At 31.4% G+C, this 23,133-nt stretch overlaps 5 protein-coding genes across 10 annotated transcripts in view; 3 read left to right on the forward strand and 2 right to left on the reverse strand.

Annotated features, from left to right (window-relative positions):
- Positions 1 to 147: 147 nt before the first annotated feature.
- LOC119639134 (GTP-binding protein Rheb homolog) lies at positions 148 to 2,666 on the reverse strand. Its single transcript, XM_038036361.1, has 5 exons — positions 2,480 to 2,666; positions 2,237 to 2,308; positions 956 to 1,163; positions 762 to 891; positions 148 to 698 (listed from the first exon to the last, which is right to left on the reverse strand). The coding sequence occupies exons 1-5, from the start codon at positions 2,526 to 2,528 to the stop codon at positions 609 to 611; spliced, it is 549 nt and encodes a 182-aa protein (XP_037892289.1). The 5' UTR covers positions 2,529 to 2,666; the 3' UTR covers positions 148 to 608.
- Positions 2,667 to 7,214: 4,548 nt separating this feature from the next.
- Positions 7,215 to 8,380, forward strand: LOC119639242 (acylpyruvase FAHD1, mitochondrial). The gene is made up of 3 exons (XM_038036526.1): positions 7,215 to 7,220; positions 7,444 to 7,566; positions 7,618 to 8,380. Exons 1-3 carry the CDS (start codon positions 7,215 to 7,217, stop codon positions 7,936 to 7,938), a joined length of 450 nt encoding a protein of 149 aa, XP_037892454.1. The 3' UTR covers positions 7,939 to 8,380.
- Positions 8,381 to 8,992: 612 nt separating this feature from the next.
- On the forward strand, positions 8,993 to 10,714 carry LOC119639507 (elongation factor 1-gamma). Its single transcript, XM_038036928.1, has 3 exons — positions 8,993 to 9,097; positions 9,225 to 9,374; positions 9,494 to 10,714. The coding sequence occupies exons 1-3, from the start codon at positions 9,086 to 9,088 to the stop codon at positions 10,625 to 10,627; spliced, it is 1,296 nt and encodes a 431-aa protein (XP_037892856.1). The 5' UTR covers positions 8,993 to 9,085; the 3' UTR covers positions 10,628 to 10,714.
- Positions 10,715 to 10,924: 210 nt separating this feature from the next.
- On the reverse strand, positions 10,925 to 12,763 carry LOC119639508 (CDGSH iron-sulfur domain-containing protein 2 homolog). Its single transcript, XM_038036929.1, has 3 exons — positions 12,512 to 12,763; positions 11,307 to 11,524; positions 10,925 to 11,248 (listed from the first exon to the last, which is right to left on the reverse strand). The coding sequence occupies exons 1-3, from the start codon at positions 12,597 to 12,599 to the stop codon at positions 11,162 to 11,164; spliced, it is 393 nt and encodes a 130-aa protein (XP_037892857.1). The 5' UTR covers positions 12,600 to 12,763; the 3' UTR covers positions 10,925 to 11,161.
- Positions 12,764 to 13,089: 326 nt separating this feature from the next.
- LOC119639357 (PH and SEC7 domain-containing protein) overlaps positions 13,090 to 23,133 on the forward strand; it is a 70,347-nt gene continuing 60,303 nt past the window's right edge. For 5 of the 6 annotated variants that reach the window (XM_038036671.1, XM_038036669.1, XM_038036672.1 and 2 more), the window contains exon 1: positions 18,554 to 18,763. In XM_038036671.1, the coding sequence (XP_037892599.1) occupies positions 18,626 to 18,763 (138 nt within the window). In that variant the 5' untranslated portion in view covers positions 18,554 to 18,625. Of the gene's footprint in view, positions 13,418 to 18,553; positions 18,764 to 23,133 lie in introns of those variants that run through there. The other variant, XM_038036667.1, reaches the window with a different exon arrangement.

A 23,133-nucleotide genomic window follows, 5' to 3' on the forward strand; every position in this document is an offset into this window, starting at 1 on the left:
AATCGGGCACGATATTTCTAAATATGGGATAAATTTTACAAAAAAAAATTATCATGCGATTCCTCGTTAAAAAAACTCTTGAATTTTTTTGCATTCCCTACTAAAACCTCACTCCAGTTTTATTTTATTTTGTTTTTTTTTATTTTAAAACTTAAAATTTGTTTACAGTACACAGGAATTATATAAATTAAGATAGGGAGAGATGTATGTCTTTATCCGAGAATACTCGAAATAAAAATAAAAACTAATCTTTTTAAAAGAATTTCGCATTAAAATAGTGATTTGGAAATGAAATTACAACTAAATATTAAAAAAAAGGGCTATATGTATATAATTTACAAAAGTGTTTTTTTTTTTCAAGAAATCACTACAATTAATTACTACTTAAGAATTATTTTCTTTTACATTTCCTTCTTTCACTACAGCCTATTTTGAGAAAATTACAGAAAACTAAATCTTTATGAAATTATAAATCCAGGATGTGAATCTAAACTTTTTTCAATCCCGTTTGTTGTTACAGTTTCAACTGATTCGAAGGACTGTTTATTTTTTTTCTTTTTTGTTTTTTGAGTCAAAAAGACTGTTTTGATTCTTTGCTAAGTAAAAGCTCACGAAACGATACAACTGCTTTTTTCCTGAGGATTCCCATTTTCATTTTCAATTAACATTAATAAATGATGGAAAATGTCAGCTACAGACTAAGAGATAATAAAAAATAATTAATTTTGATTATTGGCCATGGAAAAGCATCCTCGACAAACCTCATTTTGTTTAGCCGAAGTTTCTAAAAATGCAGCACGCCATGATTCAGCTAATTTACGCCCCTCGGCTGTTGATACAGTACGTTCTTGATGTAAATCAGTTTTATTACCTACCAATACTACAGGTACACTAGATGGTTACGATAATAATTATATAAATTTTTTTGAATTTGATATCGAAATTTGATGCTTACTATTTTTTGCAAATAACTTCCAATAGTTTTTCATAAATAATTTTAATAACTTCAAATGATTTCTGACTGGTTATTGAGTAAACCAATACATAACCATGAAAATCCATACTATATTGTACAGGGAATATACTATATTCATCTTGTCCAGCAGTATCCACCAATTTTACACTATAATCTTGGGAATTAACACGAGTAACTTTCGTAAATGCTGAAAACGAGAATGAAATATAATAAGCGATGAATCAAATTTATACATAGTAATGAAGGAATTCACGAAATTCACTTATTCGCTTCTCTTCCCCAAATCAAATTTAAAGCAATTTTTTAAAAATATTGTGACTAATGTGATGACTACAAGTACAAATTCGAAGTTTCTATCAACTGTTCCTTTCACTTCTCTTCAATGACTTAACTAAAGCAAACAATTTCCAACGCTTTGAACGAAATACATTCAATAAACAAGTTTATAAGATATTACCGCCAAATTGAATGACTATCTATGCACCTCGATGAGCCCTCTTGTTGGAAATAAGGCTCATTTATATTCAATTTTCAATCATTTTTGCTTATATTCCAGTATCGCTCAGGGTTTATTGGCTTTTCGCCATTTTCACGATTGAAAACGTATGGCAGGAGAAAGTCATTCAATCAAATTTTGTATTCAATGGTTTTGAAGGTACAAATTTTGTCTTTCAATAAGCTCTAAAACTTTGTCATTGAAAGAAATTTTCGGTAAGAAGTGCTCCATTCTTTTGAACGTTGAATTAGTTAAGCAAGTGCGCGCTAAATGATCTCTTTATTTGGGTTATGTCAATCGAAAACACAATTTCGCGTATCTTTCATTTGTAGTAAGTTTGACATCTTATACCAAAAGAAAAAAAAAAGGGGAAGGCATTTTGTTCATGAAAAAACAACAAATAGCCTTGTTGCGAGAAATTATCAGCTAAACTTTGTAACAAATCGAAAGAAAGTTTTACCTTCGGTTCTTTTTCTCATAATTTTGCATTCGTGTTCAGGTGTCATGTGAATCTATTATAAAAAAAATTTGGAATCTATGGCTTCTCGCACACCCGTACCCACAATAACTTTAACAACATCTAAATGACTTCTAATTAATCAACCTTGACCTAAATATTAAGCAATTTATAAAATTGATTTAGTTACTAGTAAAAATGTTTCCATTCAAAAATGTTCTTAATATTATACAGAGTAATTTTTCCTTATAAAAGCAATATAATAATAATAAGGCAAAGTCTATCATCCTTTTGGAATGTTACTTACTATTTTCTATTGTTGGATCATAAGAATCAACGAATTGGCCTTCCACAAATTGTATACTTAGTGAAGATTTTCCTGGAAGTCAGTGAAGAAAAAAAAAGATTTAGTTGAGGGGTTTTCCCAAAGCCAAAAGAAATGACATTCATAAAAAAAAAGAAAATAAAAAAAATAAAACGCAAAACCTTAAAAAAAACACACAACACATACATATAACCAGACACAAATTGAAAGACTTCAATAACATACCCACAGATCTATATCCCATCATAGCAATATTGCGTTCCTTTGGTGGCATATTTTATTTTCTTGTTTAAATAACAATTGTTTTAATTATACAGTATTTATTGTCTCAAACCCGTTTTTAATAATTCTTTCTTTATGAAATTATTACTTTTCCTTTTAAATAACAAAACCTCACCTAAATTCGCAAGTATTTCTTCTTTGCTATTTTACTAAATGTTTACAGTGTTACCATACGTAAGAGTTTATAAAAACAGGAGTTAAAAAATAAAATCAAATTACGACGCAACTTATACTTATAAAAAAATGATAATTCGATTTTACCCTATTTTCAAAAAAAATAATAATTCGATTTTACCCTATTTTCAAACTTATACCTACAGCTCTTCGTAACACGCCGTATCATATTGCTTAGTTGCTTTAGGCTGACTTAAGAAAAACTTTCATTATTTAAACTTTAAAATTATAATTAAGTCCCATTAGTATTCTTGTAAGCAAGAGTTTATGTTGTTGTTCCTTAAGACAAGGAATAGAGAGTTGACCGTGACCATTTTTTTGATAATTTTTAAATAATGGAACAATTAATAATAGCGAGATGTTCCCGATGATATCGTAAAATTTTTTTCCATTCAATCAATTTCAAGGTGATTATTTGTTTTCAAACTAATAACAGTATCGTAATTGTTTTGTCGATTTCTTACTTTTTTCTACTTAACCCATATGTACGAAGTTGATATAATGAAGCTTCGCTTTCTTTTCAAGTCTGGGAATAAGAGTTAAACGTATGGAGAACAATGTAAACGCCACTTATACTGAAAAATTTTTACCAACCTTTGTGGGAATTGACGAGTCATACGGTTTTGTATGTAAACCAATTAGTAAAACAAAAAGAAAGACGAAGAAGTAGGAGTAGAAACAATTTATTTCAAATTTAAAAACTATTTACCTAATTTGCGTTGTTTAGATTCTTTTTTTATATCATTTATCGTTATTGTTCAAAAAGTGGAAGAAGTATTAAAGGCGGTTTATTGATCAATTTTAAAGTTGCATTCCAAACATAACACATCTTTTGCATTTATCCTTATCTTTAAGGAATTATTTCGCTTAACTGACTCAGTGAAATGTCCTTTCCATCTTTTAAACTCATTTTTCTTACTACTACTCCCTCATTTCATTAATTACCCAAGAAATACAAAAATTATTAGCCGTTGTATTATTTTTCTTATTATTTTTCATTTACTGCCTTTTTTTATTTATGTTGATGTCTTTATTTTTTAATTTTTACTGTTCAAATCATTTATTAATTGTTTACATTTCCACTGAATTTCTTATTTTTACGTATCGAATAATGTGGCATTAGTTCATCGTGTTTACCGCTTGAAACTTAATTAACCTAGAAATACAACCGAGCCTCAACCGACTTCACTGCACTTCGGACGTTTAAGGCTTGAGATATCTGGCAAGGAATCGATCGGTTACCTGTTACTAGTACTTGTCTTCCAGCGCTTTATTTATAGTCGGCTACGTGATTATCGCTATTATTATAAGTTCCATCTACCAGTTAAGGTGTATTTATTTGAACCAGTTTTTCTTCCTCTTAAATTTGCCGACTATGTATATACTGTACACAAATTTCAGTTTCTTTAGATATATATATATAGTAATAGATGCCTTCTTCTTTCAATTGCAATTGCTGTTCTTGATTTGGAAATTTTTTTTTTGTTTATTAAAAAAGACTTAGGTGAGTATGATTCTCTATTTTTACAACCATTGAATAAAATAAAATCAATTTTGAACAGAAGTTCTTGATAAATTAATACGTAATATAATTTAATTAATTCTTTTTCACATTTAAATCGCTAAATATTTGTCTCCTGTTTACAATTATATTAGTTTGATGAACCGCTATTTTAGTTTTTTTTCATATAATTTTTTATTATTGTTATCCTTTCACATATTTAAGCCTGACGTCTAAATTTTATTTAGTCTTTGTTTTCCAAATGAATGAATACCGTTTTACTAAGAACAGGCTGCAGGCAAAACTAACAGTATTGATGATATGAGAAATTTTAATTCTTTTTCAATTTCTTCGTATTTGTATACATACACTTATTTACAAATATATGTATATACGTAAACTAAACCTCTTTTATTATAGATGATCATTTTTTATCATTCCAACATCTGAAGGGTATTTTCAGGACGTATCGCTACGCATTAAACATATAAAGAGTTTCTATTTATGATATTTTATTATATATTTTATACACATTTCTGCTACCTTTTTTTCTTTAGTTTCATTCCTTTATTTATTTGTTTTTCTTTTTTGCGCGGATTGCTTGCATTTTTTTATATATATATATGTGTAATTGAACAGCATGAAGAAGATTTTTTGTATCATGGAAAAAATTAATTGTGGTTGATAATGTTATTTAATCCTGTTCTTCCGATGTTATCGCTGTCGCTTTTCCCGCTTTCGCCGCTGCTACTTTCTTTGGTGGTAATATTTGTTGTTTAATGTTGAAAGCCAAAAGCATATGCGTATGCTGTAATTATGTCTTTCAAGATTTTCAGTTGAAGGTGATTGTTATTCTCCATTCTTTTGTTCTGCATCAGCTTCAGACTCTGGAAAGAAATTTTCAAATTTATCAGTCTTATGCTGATAATAATTTGCATTCGGAATTTCACTTTTATAAACGTGTGCAAGTGAATATTGACCAATTTGCACAAATCGTAGGAAAAATTGGGCACCCATATTACGCATGAGGTTGTACATTTTTTTAGCACTAAAAAATACATAATAAACTTATTGCGCATATAAACCAATAAATTTATTTCATCCAGTGCATTACTAGAAGAGAAGATTTCTGAGAAAGCATGTACAAGTGAATATTAGCCACTTTACATAGGTTGTGAAAGAAATTGAGCACCCATATTATACTTGATATTTCTTCAGCACCCACGCACATCATACACACAGAATGTAGCAAGTAAGCAACAGCCCTCTCCTTACAAAACATAACGAACATAAATGAAAAAACCGTTAAAGTCGTTATTTCTCAATCGAATTCGTCGACGAAATTGCCGAACATTGCGTGGAGTTGTTTAATATGTGCGCTAAGATATTAACAAACCAACGATACTATGACTGGGGATTACGAAAGTTGAAAACCATACTTTTGGCTTGCCGAAGGCTTTTCGGGCAAAGGAGAAATTATATCAGCAATATCAGAAATAGCTTTTTCTTAATTAAATTGCTGAATCTAAATGTACATTAAATTGTTACTTCGTAATATTTGCTCACATATAAGCTATGTCCAGAACAATTATTCTTCTATCAACTCGCCATTACTCTACGAATTTCAAGCAATTTAATTAGCATTTCTTTGGGCAGCCGACATTAAGTCTATTGTCCTGAACGCTTTCCCAAAAGCTGTGTTAACCAATCTCCCTAAAATGTTACAAAGTAGTCGCGTCTTTGTCATATAGATGGTATTCAAACATACCCCATTTCTTTAGTCGATATATAAGGTACTGTTCTATGTTGTCTTCTATGAGTCTGAAAATATAAACAAAGCACAAAAAAAAAGGCGGCTACTCATTACATTTTAATATACTACCTGTTCCAAATCCAATTTATAAATTTTTTGAATTTTTTTCTCATTGAACATATTAACATAATTTAAATTTTTTTATTATTTGTTTTGTTTTACATTTAATGAATCATTATCTATTATTAATTTCAGCTCTTCAAGCAATGAAATATAAGCGTCTAGAAACACGTGCAGATTGCCTATATCCAATTTCTCAGAATTGGCTATGTGTTGATAAAATTGTTCGAAAGTCGTTGGTTCGGTTTCATTTTGATTAAAAGATTCGGGTTTCTGCAAATATAATACTAGATAAAAAGTTACAGTTAATAGGCAATATTAAATCAAGTGAAATTCCACCAATACTGGTGGAATGTTTAGTTTCTGGATCATGAAGAGCTACGCCATTATCAAGCAAAACTTTATTAAATATTGACGCTTCTTTGAAATCATTTTCCATTTCGCATTCATACCATAAAACTTGATAAGAATTAATTGGAAAATTTATCCACTTATTGGATTGAATGGAATTTTCTTGTACGGGGCACGCATATAAAAAATCTTTCGTTACTTGATATCGTTTACAAAGGCTATTCCATTGTATACCAGCTAATTTTGCATGTACAGCTTGATATGGTGTAAAATTTACAATTGATTGAGGAGCATAGAAGAAAATAACTCAGTCATAGATGCATAAGACATCAAGATTTATTTTTCACGTTATGTTATAAGCTATAAATTTCCACCGCATTAGCAAATAAACTTAAATTTGAAATTAACTTTAAAAAATGTACTTTAAAAAAATCAAAAAACCGTTGCTGATTCTTTGTGTTCCTCAAGCAATTAGCAGGAAAAAAAAAAACAATTCGAAAAAAAACGAATTCCGCATTAACGCTTTCCCAAACGTAACATGCTTTGAAGCAGTGTCTGAGCACACAAGTGGTTTCTTTTATATAATATTATAATATAAATTAATATATAGATATATAATAATAATTTATTAAAATAAAATATTTTTTTTTTGCTACTTACTTCAGTTGATTCGCTGCTCACTTTTTTTTAAATTTTGTGTTATATACGCATGTGAAAAACTGCCGTTTGTATGAATACTCTTTGGTGGTCGATATCAGAATGATCGAACGTATGGAAAAATGGCGGTTTGCAAAATTTTCACGAATTAGTAGAAACCGTGATGATCTTTCATTGTATGTGTGAAAACACTTGCAGAATTAAAAAGTGTTTTAAGGTATTCGGCAAGAAGGACGATGGCTACCGATGATTCTAAGTGCAAATTGGAAAGTTTTGTTACCTATAATAAAAAAATATTAGGAGCCGGATTAAATTATAAGTGAGCTTAACGGTTGATATATAATTGGGGAGCATACTTCAGCAAATTTCTATTTTAGGGACATAATCAAAAGTCGAAAACTGCCAATCCCGGAAGAGCCAATACTTTTCCTTAAACCGTCAACTTCACTAATACAAGAAGGTCAAAATATAATTGTAAGTTCTGCAATGAATATGCGCTAAATTCTTCACTATGTTAAGTTTTAGATTCCTAAAGTCTTTAGTAAGGTGGCTCATGAAGTGGAATTGGCGTGCGTGATTGGGAGGCGCTGCAGAAACGTTTCCAAAGGGAGTGCCATGCAATTCGTGGGTGGGTACTGTTTAGCTTTGGATATGACAGCCCAGTGTTCGTTGCAAGTCGCCCGAAGTAAAGGCATGCCTTGGTCTCTGGGGAAAGGTTTCGATACATCGACATCGGTTTCCCGATCGTTTCAGTTGCAGCCGCACAGTGTTTTAATTGTTTGTTACGCAATCTTAAGAATTGACCTCTTGTTCAGCTCTCCTCAAAGTAGATACCTTTCTACCTAGCTGATCACCGAGTCCAGAACTTTTTGATTGTTCTAATACTGGCTTTTTTAGTAAATGGATGCGGTAACGGAAGGTGTAAATTTAAAAACCTGTTTTTCAACGAACAGAGAAAGGAGTGTTCACTTACCTTTAACCGCAGATAACGGAGGGAACAAAATTTTCTTCTCATGTTCCTTCCTGCTCTCTGAAATTCCTGAATTAAAAAAATGAATTCGAAGATATTTCCCAGATAAACTGGTTTTCATTTTTTACCTTCAACTACAAAGTTCCGAAAAATGTTTTCTTTTCTTGTTCATGTCTGCTCTCTAAAATGTCCAACTTTATAAATTTTACTACTATTTTAAATTATATTTCTTATTTTGATTAATTAAAAGATACATAATTGTTCCTCAGTAATTTATTGCACAAAACGCACAAGCTAATATTTTTTTTTTTTAATCAATTCAGTAAACCATATATTGTTGAAGAAGAAAAAGATACGTATATTAGTTTTAATGGTTGCCATTGTGCTTTCTATTTTGGATGCAGAAAGTCAATAATTTGATAAACAATATTTATTATGTTCGGGCATTCGATGAATCAAAAGTTTGTTTCGTTAAGGCTTTCAATATTATATTATTTTGTTTATTTATTTATTTAGAAACTACAACAAAATTAAGAAAAGCTAGATGTAATGATAAGTAACAAATTGTACCGGTCTTCTTCTTGCTGCTCATAAATATATTTTACCGGTCTTCAGCGCATTTGGCTGTACACTATATAGAACCTAGACGTTAGATTTAGATTTTTGATATGTTGACTTATTTATTATTTGTTTTTGTTTCTGATATAGTTAGTAGAATTCGTCCCAAATCTATTAAATTAAATAGGAAAGTATAGCGGAGTTCTGGTCATTATTTCGGACGCAGCTTTGTTGATCGTTTACATTGATTTTTTTAAGTTCAACTTTTATTCTTAAGCCTTAAAAAAAAAGCGCAGCTACACCTTTTTAGCGAAAAGGGTGACATTGTTTATTAATACTGCAATTCATTATTTCCTATTCGGGTGGCAATTCTAAAAATTTAATTAATCTGTGGCAGCGTTGTCAGTTTGAAATCTTATTGGTAAAGTTTCTTTCCGTACGTCTTTTCTCCGGCGTTAAGCGAAAATGGCGACAGGAGTAAGTAAGAGCTTGCAAATTTTTATCCGTAAAAATCTTCAACATCCGAATTAAAGCCTTATCAATGAAATCTTCATTTTTAAAATAATTATGAGCTAAACGGTTTTATTCCATACTCTTATTGTAGACTCTTTACACATATCCCGACAACTTCCGTGCTTTTAAGGCTCTGATTGCAGCCCAATACTCTGGAGCTAGTGTAAAATTGGCTGGAAATTTTAAATTTGGTGAGACCAATAAAACGCCAGAATTCCTCAAAAAGTTTCCTAGCGGCAAGGTAAGAATGCAGAAGTATTTTGTATATCTTGTGTTTCAGACGTTCAAGGCGTGTTGTAAACGTCATCATTGAAAATATGAGGTTAGGATTGACTTTTTTTTTTTTTTATATGTTTTAAGGTGCCGGCTTTTGAAACACCGAATGGCCAATACCTGAGCGAATCAAATGCCATCGCTTATTTTGTAGCAAATGAAGAATTGCGTGGTGGCAAGTGCCCTTTTGCCCAAGCTCAGGTGCATCAATGGATGTCGTTTGCCGACAATGAAATTGTCCCAGCCTCTTGTGCCTTGGTATTTCCTTTACTAGGAATTATGCCTCAAAAACGAGGTAGCACTGCCAGACAAGATGTTGAGGAGGTTTTAGCTTTGCTGAACGAGAAACTCTTAAACTGCACTTATTTGGTGGGTGAACGTATTACTTTGGCTGATATTGTCGTATTCTGCAGTTTGCTGCATGTATATCAATATGTAATGGAGCCCAGCGCCCGAAGGCCTTACGAAAATACCAATCGTTGGTTTATGACTTTGCTGAATCAGCCTCAGTTCAAAGCCGTACTTAAGACTTTTAAAGTTTGTGAGCATGCTTTAGTTTTCGATCCCAAAAAATATGCCGAATTCCTAGCCAAAACCGGGCAGGCTGGCGGTGATGCGAAACAACAAAAGCAAGAAAAGAAACCCAAAGAGGAGAAAAAAAAACCTGTTAAAGAAGTAGAGCACGAAGAAATTGAGGAAATGGATGCGACTGAAGAAGCTTTAGCGAGCGAACCTAAATCAAAAGATCCTTTTGAATCCCTACCTAAGGGAAAATTTAATTTTGATGATTTTAAAAAAATTTACTCCAATGAAGACGAGAAAGTTTCTATACCCTATTTTTGGGACAAATTCGATTCGGAGAACTGCTCCATTTGGTTTGGAGAATACAAATACAACGAAGAATTGACCAAAACATTTATGTCTTGCAATCTTATTTCTGGCATGTTCCAGCGGCTTGATAAGATGCGTAAACAGGCTTTTGCCTCAGTGTGCTTATTCGGTGGCGACAATGATAGCACTATCTCCGGAATATGGGTATGGCGTGGTCAAGATTTAGCTTTTACTCTTTCACCTGACTGGCAAGTGGACTACGAAGTTTATGATTGGAAGAAATTGGATCCAAAGTCGGAAGAGACCAAGAAATTAGTTGAACAATATTTCTCTTGGACCGGCACTGATAAGGATGGTCGTAAATTTAATCAAGGCAAAATTTTCAAATAAATTATTTAACATGGGAATCGACAGACATTTTTTCATTTCCCTTACGCCATAAGCATACGTGCTTGTTCTTTTCTTCTAAAAAAAACTATATGGTTTGTAGACTGTCTTTTTCTCTTTTTTTATACATACAAAAAAAAAAAATTAAATATAAAAACCAAGTTTTTGTATAACGAGTTTAAAAAAGATGTCTTCTTCTTTATACCTTTCGCCTTTTTCTTAAAGAAGGGGGAGGGAGGATTGATTTAAAAATAAGCCGAGAAATACTATAAACAACGAATTGCAAATAACTTCGGTGGATTATTATCGATCAATTTTTTTTGTTTATTTGCCAAAACTGCAGAACAATATTTATGGATAAATTAGACACAAAGAAAACAAATTATTGTTACGAACACGATTTATATGACTTTATACTTAGATAGCAAACTAGAAGCTATTAACCGGTTAAATTCCAAACAAATGTGAATTCTGTTTAAAAAAGAAAATGCTTTTTAAAAGCTTTAAAAAAACCTGTACTGACGTTGATCAATTGATTTAGGAGCGTCTTTTAATTACAACAGGACCAACGTTATCACCAGTTTTCTTATTATGTTCGCCATGGCTGCCGTCACAATAGGGCCACTTGGGAGAAATATATAAATAAATATAGATAATTGTTTTTAAATCAAAATTCGCTTACATTTTTTGATTTCCAACAGCGACAAAATGCCGCCTTTTCGGCTATATCTTCGACGTCAATCGTGTCGACAACTTTAGCCTCAGATTTACGTACCGATTGATTGCAACGTCCTGGAGGAGTGCAACCTTTTCTAGCCTCAGGACAATAAGCCAAATAAAAGGTATAACCCAAACCGGCTGCGACAGCTGCGGGAGGCACCAGCGACAGCCAATCAGTAACTGCAAAGAAAAAGGAGATGTTTGTGAATAATTTATAAAATCTTCTATACCGAACTTTGGCTATTTTCAATTGCATTTTCTTTTCGAAAAAAAATAAAAGCTTTTCCTCATTTTATTTCGTCCTTTTTTGCGCCAGTTCATGCTTTAAAACACTTTTGCAAATTTTTTAAGGAACTCGGTTGTGTCCAACGAAGGTGATTATTGACTTATTACCATCATTTGAGGAAAGAAAAAAAAGGCTGGTTTGCTTTGAAGGTCCTCAAATATGGAATTATACGAAGAAAACCTTCAGATTATTTAAAAATAATTGCTAAGCCCATTAAGAAAAGTCTTTAGTAGCTAACAGCAGCGCTGCGCTCGTACAATAACTTGTTCTGATCATATTTTACCTTGATAATTGCAGAATAAACTGCTTTTATTAATATTGAAATGTACTTTTGGAGACTACATTTAGGAAAAAAAAGAAGGATGTCTTTTAATCTTGCATAAATTGACAGAAAGTTAAAAATCTTGTATTATATGTACACTCAAATATAAAGATGAAATTTAATTCAAGTAAAGGATAAATAAAAAGTACATTCAAAAAGTGACTAAACACATAATTCCATATTAAGGTTATTAAAACAAATCATCCCATTAACAAGCAAACAATTTTCATGCTTATTCATATACACATAAACATCGGCAGCAACTCATTTATATGAGAAAACAAAGTTCGATAGAAATCAAATAGATTGCATAATATCTTTTAAAAAATGGATGAATAAAATAATTTCATTAAAACCAAAATTCATTTAAAAAAGCATGTGATATTGAAAAAAAGTAGATATATATATATATATATATAGTAGTAGTAGATATATATATATATATATCTATATATATATATATATATGGTATACGTGTATACGTATATTTTTATAAAATAAGACAAGTTTTCTATTCTTGCTTTCATCATATATCATAAAATTTTTATTTTGCACTTACATGACAATTTAAACCATCCAGTAAAGGTGTCAGGAATAGGTAAACCAGATAAATAATTTGGCAAAGTAGTTTTTATCAAACCAGCCATAGCACCACGTTGATAATTTAGAAAATTTTATATAAAAATTTTTTAAAGTGAAAGGAGAAGAAAAATCTTAGCTAATTAAAAATTGATTTAAGTATAAAACAGCATTTACTTTTGACCTAGACTGACACAAATTGTTATGAGTTTTGTCTTTTACCGACATTTATTAATTGCTTTTATAAAGAAAGAGTTGCCAACTCTTTTCGAATATAAGAAACACATAAAAGAATGTCAATTAAAATATTGGTACTGCCACATAAGATATTTTATATTTGTTCACATTTCAAAGTATTTTTTTTATAACAATTATTTAAGGAAAAGTTATTTAATTATAAGAATATTTAGGGTTTATTATAAAGTTCTATAACATAAAATTGTAAAATTTTAAAATATCGTATTATGTCATAATACACACGCGTTTAATATGTCTGGCAATGTCATAACAAATGAATACTGATTATTCGTATTAGTTAACCGTCTGTGAACATGTTAAAGAGTGTGGCGTTTCGAAAACGAACGAAGTGTTGCGGTCGGTTGTTGAAGAAAATCTTCTTGTTATTTTTAATAATTTAATTAGGCAATAATAAAAAAAAACACAATATTATTCATTAAATATAAAAGTTTAAATAAAGTGCACGTAGCTTTTTAAAGCTTAAGACATTATTTAATGTTTCTGATTTAAAAATTCACTCATAAATAATGTAATGGTAAAAAAAAAACTCGTCTAAAGAAAGCCGTATTAATATGTGAAAAAAAAGAGGTGGAGACGTCGGTAAACGAAGTAAAATAGAGTGAAATAAGCATAGCAATTACCTGAAAAGGTAATAAGCCAAGGATAAGTTTAGTGTGATATATTTCAAATAAAAATTTATAAAATTCATTAAAATATTCTTTCGACTTCTCGTTTTAAATATTATTACACAAAAAGTAATTGGAACTTTTGTTAAAGTGAAATTGAAAAAAACAAGTGCTTTTTGCTCAAAAAAGTGGTGACGCTGGAATAAGGAAGGAATGAGAAGTAAAAAAAAAGAATCTAAGGAACTATTAAGTCTAGAGGAAGAGAGAGAGAAGGAGAATACTTATAATGTTTATGGATGATTGTATTTGCTCAACGTCTTTAATGGTTTTATTTAATCAGCCAGATGTAAAACCAACAATAGTAAAATAACAGCAACAATATCAATCAATAACAATAACTAGATTTAGGAAATTTGAGATTTTCTTTTTTCAATTTTCTTAAATGAAATCTTAGGTAAATCAGCACTTGACATGAAAAGCTTTCGAGAGTTGCAAAAATTTGTTAATTCCACTTACATAAAATATACAAAAAGTGTAAATCTTAATTACACTAATCTACAATTTATAGCACAATTGTTTTTGGAATTTTTACAGTAACATTTTTACTTTAAGCAATTTTATCTTTTTTATTATTTAAAAATCGATGTCAACAATTATCTGACATTGTCGAAGGTTGTCGGGAGTTTATGTTGTTAATAAGATTAAAAATTCTTCAAAGTTGTTATCAAAATCATTACTGATCATTATCGGAGTATAAGGCTACTTTCGGTTTTTGAACCTTCTTGTAAGCAAGTACGGCCGTGGCGTTATGAACTTTTGTGTGCATAATTTTGCAATAGTGTAAAAGACAACTTTTATTAGAACATCTAGACGAATTTTATATCCCATAGCGTAGATGGGAGATACGATTTCTGATTTACCATAGCAAGGGTTTTCTCTACTTCGAATGATCATTGCACATAAAGTTTAATTTAACGTAATTTATTGATTGTAATCGAAAATCACGAACTGAAATCTCAGCTGACAGTCCATTTTTTTAAATAGCAAAAAAAAAACAATTTTTTTCCTTCAATATTTTTCGTGCACCTTTATACGTGGACATATATAAGCCTCTCTTATTGAGTCCAGGTAATCTCACAAAAAAGCATCGCAAATCCCTGGGATTGTGAAATTATTAAATTGTAGGCGGACTTTTATTTTTGTTAAAGATATTTATAAAAAAAATTAAGTTTTTCGCAAATGTTGAGGACAAATGGCGAGGAACTTATGAAAACATACACTGTCACAGAAAATTTGCGCATTTTTTAGTCTTTTTTTATAGAAAATACAAGAAATATTAAGATTTTAAGCAACAAATTCGTTTAGATTAAGTTACAAGCCGTCTTCTGAAGGGTCTGATTGATATCATCTTGTAATATTGTGTAGCAAATCTGGCCTTTAACCTTATTAAAAAACTCGAAATGATTTTCTGAAACATTTATCCTTCTTACCATAAGCCTTCTTTTATTCGCTTTGACAATCGTTTACTCAACACAAGCTTTCAAATGGAAGTAAACTTTTTAAAAAAAAAAAAGAAGAGAACTCCATCTAATCTTGTTTCGAGTGATAAACTCAACTTACAACGTAAATGGACTTTATGTAAACAATGAAAATTTCGCAACCCTAAGCTTACGTTTTTAATCAAAATAAAAAAATTGCAATATTGAAAAGAGGGATGGAGGCATAGACACTCTCTGATGAGAGAGAGAGAGAGAGAGAGGGAAAAGTGCTCGTTAGAAAAAGTAGTTATTTTCATACATTTTCATACTATATTGTTGTCCGTAAAGAGAGAAAAATTAATTGAAGTCAAAGAAGAAAAAAATTTGAGCCGAATTTTTTAATGCCTACCTGTGTGATGTTTTGGAAAAATTGCATGCATTGTGATCATAACCCAGATATAGTTAAAATGAATGAAAACATAAAGATTAGAAATTTCATTTATTAGTTATAAGTAATCAGGCATCCAAAGCATTGTTTTATATAATAATATAATAAAAGAAAATTTTTATCACAATTATATAGAAACATTCGGACTCTAAAGCTTGAACATATATATATATATATATATTGAATGGGGAAAGATTGAGGAAGACAACGTAGTAATTTTCGCGATTTTATATAAGTCTGTCTGAGTGTTAACTATGCAGACGTTTCATTAAGTAGTCTTGGTCATCATGGATAGCACAATCGATTTATCGATAAATGTTCAGCAGGCTTTGCATTTCTTATTTCGAATATTACGATATTAAACTAAAGGTCTTAAAGAAATTTTGCGTCAACTTTTCTTTTTATTATCCCAAGTTTCCCAAGTTAAGCTTTTAAATTTAAAGACTGACAAAGTCGTTTAGCAAAAAAAAGGGGGTGATTTTCTTCTTCCAAATATTTCGATTCAGAACTATCTTATAATATCAAGGTGAAATTATAAATTTCAGTGAAATCTTTGGTTTTTGGTTTAAGTAATAATCCCTATTTTCAGAGCCCGTGTTCCTATCTTGTCAGTTCTCTGCATTCTTTTATGTACAATCTCTCTGCTAAGCATCGATTTACTTGACATCAACAGCGGCTGATAAATAAACAATCAAAACTTCTACAATGGAATCTCGCAATTCGATCGGCTCCCATCCCTCCTCGTCTTCACTAATTTTTCTCATTTTAAATCCATCCCCGAAGGCTGAGGTGAACATTCATTTTCTCAAAACATTTGCAACTCCTAGGAGAAAACTTTAGAAATCTCATAATGTATTTATATTATATTTTTGATCATCATTTTGGCATCAGCTTAAATCAACTTAAGCATGTCCGTCCGTCCATCTACCTAAGGTCTGTTGTAAGCATTCCCCTGACGGCAAGAAAGAAGCAATCGACTTCAAATTTGGCAGAAACATTGAATATTTTTGTGCGCAGGTCGTTATTGAAAATGGGCCAAATTGATCGAACGACACACCTACAGTGTCACTTAAATTAAGAACACTTCTCTTTTTCAATAGGAACAAAAACTTGGTTTGTCGACCATTACTCATAAACTGCAGCAAATAAATCTACAAAAATTTGTTCGCATATTCTGTGAATTATGCCGTAGTAGCTGTACAAAGATGGGAAGTGTAGACCACGCCCACCCATTATTATGGGTTATGAAAATTGACTTTTTTTCACGCTGAAGCAAGCTTGAAAAACCCCATAAAGTATAAAAATTCTTGGCCAGTTTCCAAATTGGGATGTACCTAAGCGTAGGCATCTGTTCGACCGTTCATCGGGCCATCTTTGAGGAAAACATTCTCTCGTCCGCAAAAATGAATCGTATAACTTACAAATTTGTGAAAGAATTTGAAAATGACTTAAAGCGGACGAAGGACACGCCCACACGTCATTATGCAACAAAAATTGTAAACCTCTTTATTTTTCGGGTCCAAGCCCATACTCACACATATAAATTCCCACTTTTATTCTGAAAAAAAGGCAGGATTAACCGCACCCGGATAGAGTAAGAAAATTTAGTTCCTTTCCATTCTTGGTAGGCATAAAAGATTCGGACAAGGCAGTATATAAGTTTCTTACTTGTATTTTGGCCTTTCGAAGTGAAAAACTGAAATATCTTTAAAAAATAATTTCCTTCCGTTCACCGGTGATGCACAAGTCATCTTCTTTTCTTTTTTTTTATATACGCGGAAAACAAACTTAAATCGTCAACGAGTTTTATGTTGTTAAAGGAATAAATTTATTGTATAGTAGTTCTGTGCGTTACAAAAGTAGTGAAAAACTTAATTAGTTGCCGATGATGACAAAAATTATTGATGATGAACAAAAATGATTGCTTCTACTTTTGTTGTTGCTTTTGCAATTGTTGAAAATTACATATGTTGTTATTGTTTTGTGTTTGCGTTATTGTCATTATTGTTGTTTTTATTTTTTATTTTTTTTTTTTTTTATATATGTGCGGTCGATCCATTCATTGTTGACGCAGTCGTTCGTCGTTGGTTGTCCCTTGTCGGCATAATATCTTACAACTGTTTTATATACTTCAGCACTACTACTTTTATTACTACTACCAATGCATAGAATAAAAGTCATGAGTGTAACTATACTGCAACTATATGCAATGATTGTACGAGAGACCAAGCCCAAAAAACTAAAAAATTCAGTCAAGCATTTCATATGCAACTAAGCATAAATCAAGGGAAGAAGAGAGAAGGAATAGAGTGAGAAAAAAAAAAGGAAATAAGAAGAAAAGTTTGCTAAATATTAATTAATATTAAATAAGAATAAAATAATAAAAATAAAAAAGCGAAATGCAATCCAATTAAGTGCACATAAAATGAAATAAAATAAAATGTTAATGCAAAGTGTTAAAAAAAGTGAATAAATTAAACTATACACGAAAAGCAAAAACGAACTTCTCTTCTTTTCATAAAAAATTCTCTCATATCTCTCCCTTATTCTCTTTTCTTTTTTTTTTTGTATTTATTTGTATTTTGTTTTTGTTTTTTCTCTTTACCCATCAACTCCTTGAGGAAGAAGTCAAAAGAGTTTTGAAAAGAAAAGCTGTCAGCTGTCATCATCAATATCGTCATATGTGCGTGCGGTGTGTGTATGGTGGTGTCATTGCAGTTGTTCTTGTTATTGTTGGTTTTTTTTTTCTTTCGTTTCTTTATTACTAATGCGTTATATTCGTGTGTGTCCGTAACCATCATAAAATAAAAATTGAAAGAAAAAAAAAAGAAAAAAACGCCGTGATTTGATTTTTCTGTAAGTTTTACGTAGAAAATATAAACACACTACACATACACACGCATACACGCAAGAAGAGATATTCGCTCTTACTTCTTATGATATTCACTCGCTTTTTGCTTCACATATGTAAATAAAATTACGATTTATGTTTGCTTTTTTTTTTTTTTTTCTCAAATTCATTCATCTACAGTGTTAGTAAAACATATATAAATATATATATATATATGTATATATATACAACCACAAGAATAGTAGTAATTATAATAATAAACAACAACACCAAATTATAACATTTAAAAAACAAAAAAAAAAAAAAAAACAAAAAAAATAGGAAAAATAATAATTATAAATATTAAAAGCAAAAAAAAAAAAAAAAAAAAAAAGGTTTGAAGGAAAAAAAAATTGTAATAATAAAATTATAATAATTTAGAAAAAAATATATATAAACAAAGTAAAGAAAAATAATGACAACCGAAGAATTAAAAGTGGTTTTAAGACGCAGCGAACATTCCGGTTTTGGTTTTTCTTTGCTGGGCACAACCGGCCCGCCACATGTTATCTACGATATTGTAGAAAATTCACCGGCCGCCGACTGTGGTGCGGTAAGTAATTAAAATTTTTCCATTTAATTAATATATTTAGGTAATTAAAAAAGATGCATTTGCTTGCTCTCTTATCCGTTAATCTTATCTATCGGTTTTCTTTTTTTTAATTAGCACAATTTTTTATAAAATGTAAAGGCCGTCCGTCTTAGTAAAATTTATGCAATTAGCTCCGGACAATTTTCTTCCCATCAATCACTTACTATAAGTGAACGTTATTAAGATTCGGTAAAAATCTTTCATTAAATACCCTATTCTACTATATCGCTTTACATAATTATTTATAAAGCGATTTTTCAAGATAAAATTTTATATCGGAAGGGGTTGAAAAGTTGCACCGATTTGAAGCACTTCCAAAAGTACTCATCCTTGCAAAAATTACGATCTGTAGATTAAAGAAAGCAACATGGATGGACAGTCAGACAACGTTAATAAAATGTGCATCGTATCTCAAGTTTTTCTGAGTGCTGTCTATATCGGTGTAAACAACAAGATGTATAGGCCAGCGACGTGCTTTACATCACTTCGTCTAGTCTTTTACAATATCAAGGCTTACTTTTCATTGGAGCCCCTACGTGAGAAGAGTTTCTAAAACATTATATAACAGGAGGTTGAAAAAGTTGGGTCATTCGATTCAAGTTTTTTACGTGATTGCCGAATCACTATTACTTAACGATTTTTCTCGAGAAATTTATGGAAATATCAAAATTTTTTTCATCAAAGGACTTTTTCAAAAATAAAACGGAGTGGTCTGAACCAATTAATTTTTAATGGGGGCACGTCTTTGTGTCAAAAGACGTCAGTGCACGGAAATTAATCAAAATATCTCAAAAATTCCGGTCTTTAGTTTTAAATAACTCAAGAAAATAGGATAGACGGACGGATAGACAAGCTTGTACTGAATCACGTTTTATATCGATCGGTATATAATAAAAAGATACTAATCTATCTCAATTTCTTCAGATTACATACATCCGCACAAGCTTAATGTACCCTTTTATCAAAAGAAGTGTAGGTTATAAAAATGTCTTAATAAGATATTTGGGAAAGAGTGTGAAGATAAATTCACATTTAGTTAGCAAAGACATCTACCTCATCCCTTAACACAATCATGTAAAGGTCGGAACAGAACTCTGCTAAATATTTAAAATTAACATATAGTTGGATTTGGAAGCCTACTGCGTCCATTTAAAAAAAGGGAAAATGTTTTTGTGGACATAGCATAAAACTATATGAAGATACCTCTGTTGGGGCGTTTACAGAGCTCTGTTAAGGAATATGTTAAGTTCATTTATCTTCACATCCTTTAGACTTGAAAACATATATTGATACGATTGGGCAGGTTGGGCATGAAAATGCATTAACTGTCGCGAAAGTGAAAGTCGCCATGAGAAACTTACCACATAGCCGTTAGGCATTGTCCACGAGTTTTCAATATGCAGTGAATTGCATTGATGCGTTTGTGTGTTGTGTGTGGCAATGGCCGGGAGAAAAGAAATTTCGTAAAGGTAAAGCTATTGAAACTTGCTGGGATAGGAAACGAATGAAAGGTCAAACGCAAAATAATTAAAGCAAGGGTCTTAATATTTGCCGAATGCGATTATTTAAACCCGGTATCAGCTGATAATATTTCTTCGCTTTGGGATCTTTATTTTCTTTGCCTATTTTCTTGACTTTCTTTGCTTCCTCTTTTTTTTTTTTTTTTTTTTTTAATGACTCCATTGCGCGTGTGGTTTTTTTTTAAGATGATTTTCCACTTTCTATTGTGTCTTAGTAAAAAGAAAGAAAAGAAAAAAAAAAGTATGAAAAACAATTTCAAGAGTTCAATGTACAGGAGGAATTTTTTTTTTTTATAAAAATTATTTAGTAATATAATTGAATGTATTTTATTGCAGATTTCTTAAACATCGGTCAGGGAAATGGAAAGATTATTTCCTAAAGCAAGGGATTGGCTTTATGCAATTAAACAAAAGATTTTTTTATTTTTTTTTAAATACAATCAATCACTTAACTTAAGGGTTGTCCCATGAGCTGGGTGAGGGTTAAAATGACCTCAGGAAGATGGGCTGAGGAAAAAGATAGGGAGGCTGTAAATGGAAAAAAGGCGGTAAAATGGAAAAAATCTCGCCACGCCCACACAAACTTACAAGAGATTAAATCTTATTTTTCTCACTTTTTTGAGGTTCTATGCGTATTTATCGTAAGGCAACCAAGACCGAAATATATTTTGTACACTCCTCAAATAAAGATATATATTGTCTGCCTAAAAATGGGTTCATTTAATTTAAAATGAACATATCAGACACCGCGATCTGATGGATTAGTTTTCTCTTAATAGTTCAAGCGATATGGGTATCGGATAAAAGAACACATAGCGATGGGTATGCGAGAATCGCCCCAAACCGAATCTGTTTTAATGACAAACTTTCAGAGATTTTTTGAGACACTGACGTGCCTTAAAAGCTACTGAAAATGATTCGGTTAGCTGGTCCATTTTTTTGATCACTCTCCCTATAATCGTTATTTTGAAAAATCGTTATATGAATAACTGTACTAAGCAAAGTGTTGTAGGGTATTTAATTAATGGTCCGCTGTGGTCCACCCAAGTGCTTTTACTTGTTGTTTTTTTTTTTTTTGTGCTACGAACACTTTTCAAAGATTAGTGAGTTGGCTGCACTTTTACAAGCTTCTACTTAAGTCGCTTTCGTCTAAGTGAAATCTCTACCAATGAATTTTAATTAGTTGCGCTGTAGTTTTTTAGTACACATACGGATGTCTGCATATGAATTTTCCGCCATGTTGAAGATGGTATGAGTAAATTAGCAATGTTTGCCTTAAATTATAGATGCTTTTGTTTTCATAGTGTCGAAGAAAAGTGTCGAAGACACTTGAAGAAGATGGTGAGAATATTCTTAGTTGACCGGGACAAAGGACAAATTCGAAAGTTTCTAACCAATAGTTAGAGTACTTTAAACTGATTGCGTCGCTATCCTATATCTATAAGGATCTATATTAGAACAACTGCGAATGTGGTTGTCATGGCGGAAAAGAGGCCTTTTCCGTCCAGAAATGAATCCTTCGCAAGCCCATGCTTTTAATATTGCGTATAATCTCACTACGTCTTCAACTTTGCCGGCCCGCGCACCAGCCAAGCCATGCTGCACCGATCTGAACATGTGCCAATCACAAGGGGCCATGTCTGATGAGTACACTGAGTATGGCAGAACTTCCCATTCAAATTGTGTATCCTGGACAACTCGAATGGACGGACAAACGAAGGCGACTGGACTCACATTTGGGCATTACCTCATTCCTAATGAGTATTTCTTGCTGTTATAAGCAAGAGCACTAACCTAACTAATGCTCGCTTTCATGCCTTATAATTGCCTATAAAAATGTGAATTTTATTTATGTTCATTTAAGATAATTGGTATCAAAGATTATTATATCCTAAAGCACTTGTCGTGCACAAGCATGTGTGGATGATTGCTACAATCAGACCATCTTTCATTATTTCAGCATTTTTTGTATCGATTTTTTTGTCCGTCTATCGGTCTCTTTGAAAAAGATTTGGCTCGGCCCACTTTAACGACCACTTCTCACATAACGTCTTATTATATAATCAATAAATATAGACTAGTAAAGGGTATTTAATGGTGGGCCGTGTCCGGCTATAGCGATATCTTTACCTTATAGCGATCATTTTTTATATTGATTTTGTCTGTCCGTCTGCCGGTGTCTTTTATTTTTGAAACTTGATACGCAGACTATTGAAAGTGGTTCGCCTCGGCCCACTTTTTCGACGACTTCTCACCTAACCTCCTGTTGTGGAAAGTCGTAAAGTAAATAAGTACGAAATGATATTAAGTATTTAATGGTGGGCCGTGCCCAGCTATAGTGGTATCTTTCATTATAGCGATCATTTTTTATATTGATTTCGTTTGTCCGTTTGTCGGTCGTTCTTGTTATCGAAATTTGGCACATTTTGCCCACTTTTACAACCACTTCTCACATAACGTCTCATTTTGGAAAGTCGTGATGCGAATAAATATAAAGCGGCGTAGGGTACTTACTCTACTTGATTTTACATGTTTTTATTTATTCTTTTTTTATGAAACTAAATCTGCAAAAACTCGATTAATATTAAAATTTTATTTTTAGTGAAACTCACGTTCTTCCTAATTATTCACAAATATTATATATATATATATATATATGTATATATATAAACGTATATGAACATAGCTGTAGCACAGCAAAACTAATCGACATCGCTTGTATACGGAAGTGATCAAATGCTTAAAAAACAAAAATTTTTCATTAATTCTGAAGGAGTTCATAATACAGCTTTTTTCGTTTGTCAATTGGGA

This window comes from Glossina fuscipes, unplaced genomic scaffold (assembly GCF_014805625.2).
Source record: "Glossina fuscipes isolate IAEA_lab_2018 unplaced genomic scaffold, Yale_Gfus_2 112, whole genome shotgun sequence".
NCBI lineage: Eukaryota > Metazoa > Arthropoda > Insecta > Diptera > Glossinidae > Glossina > Glossina fuscipes.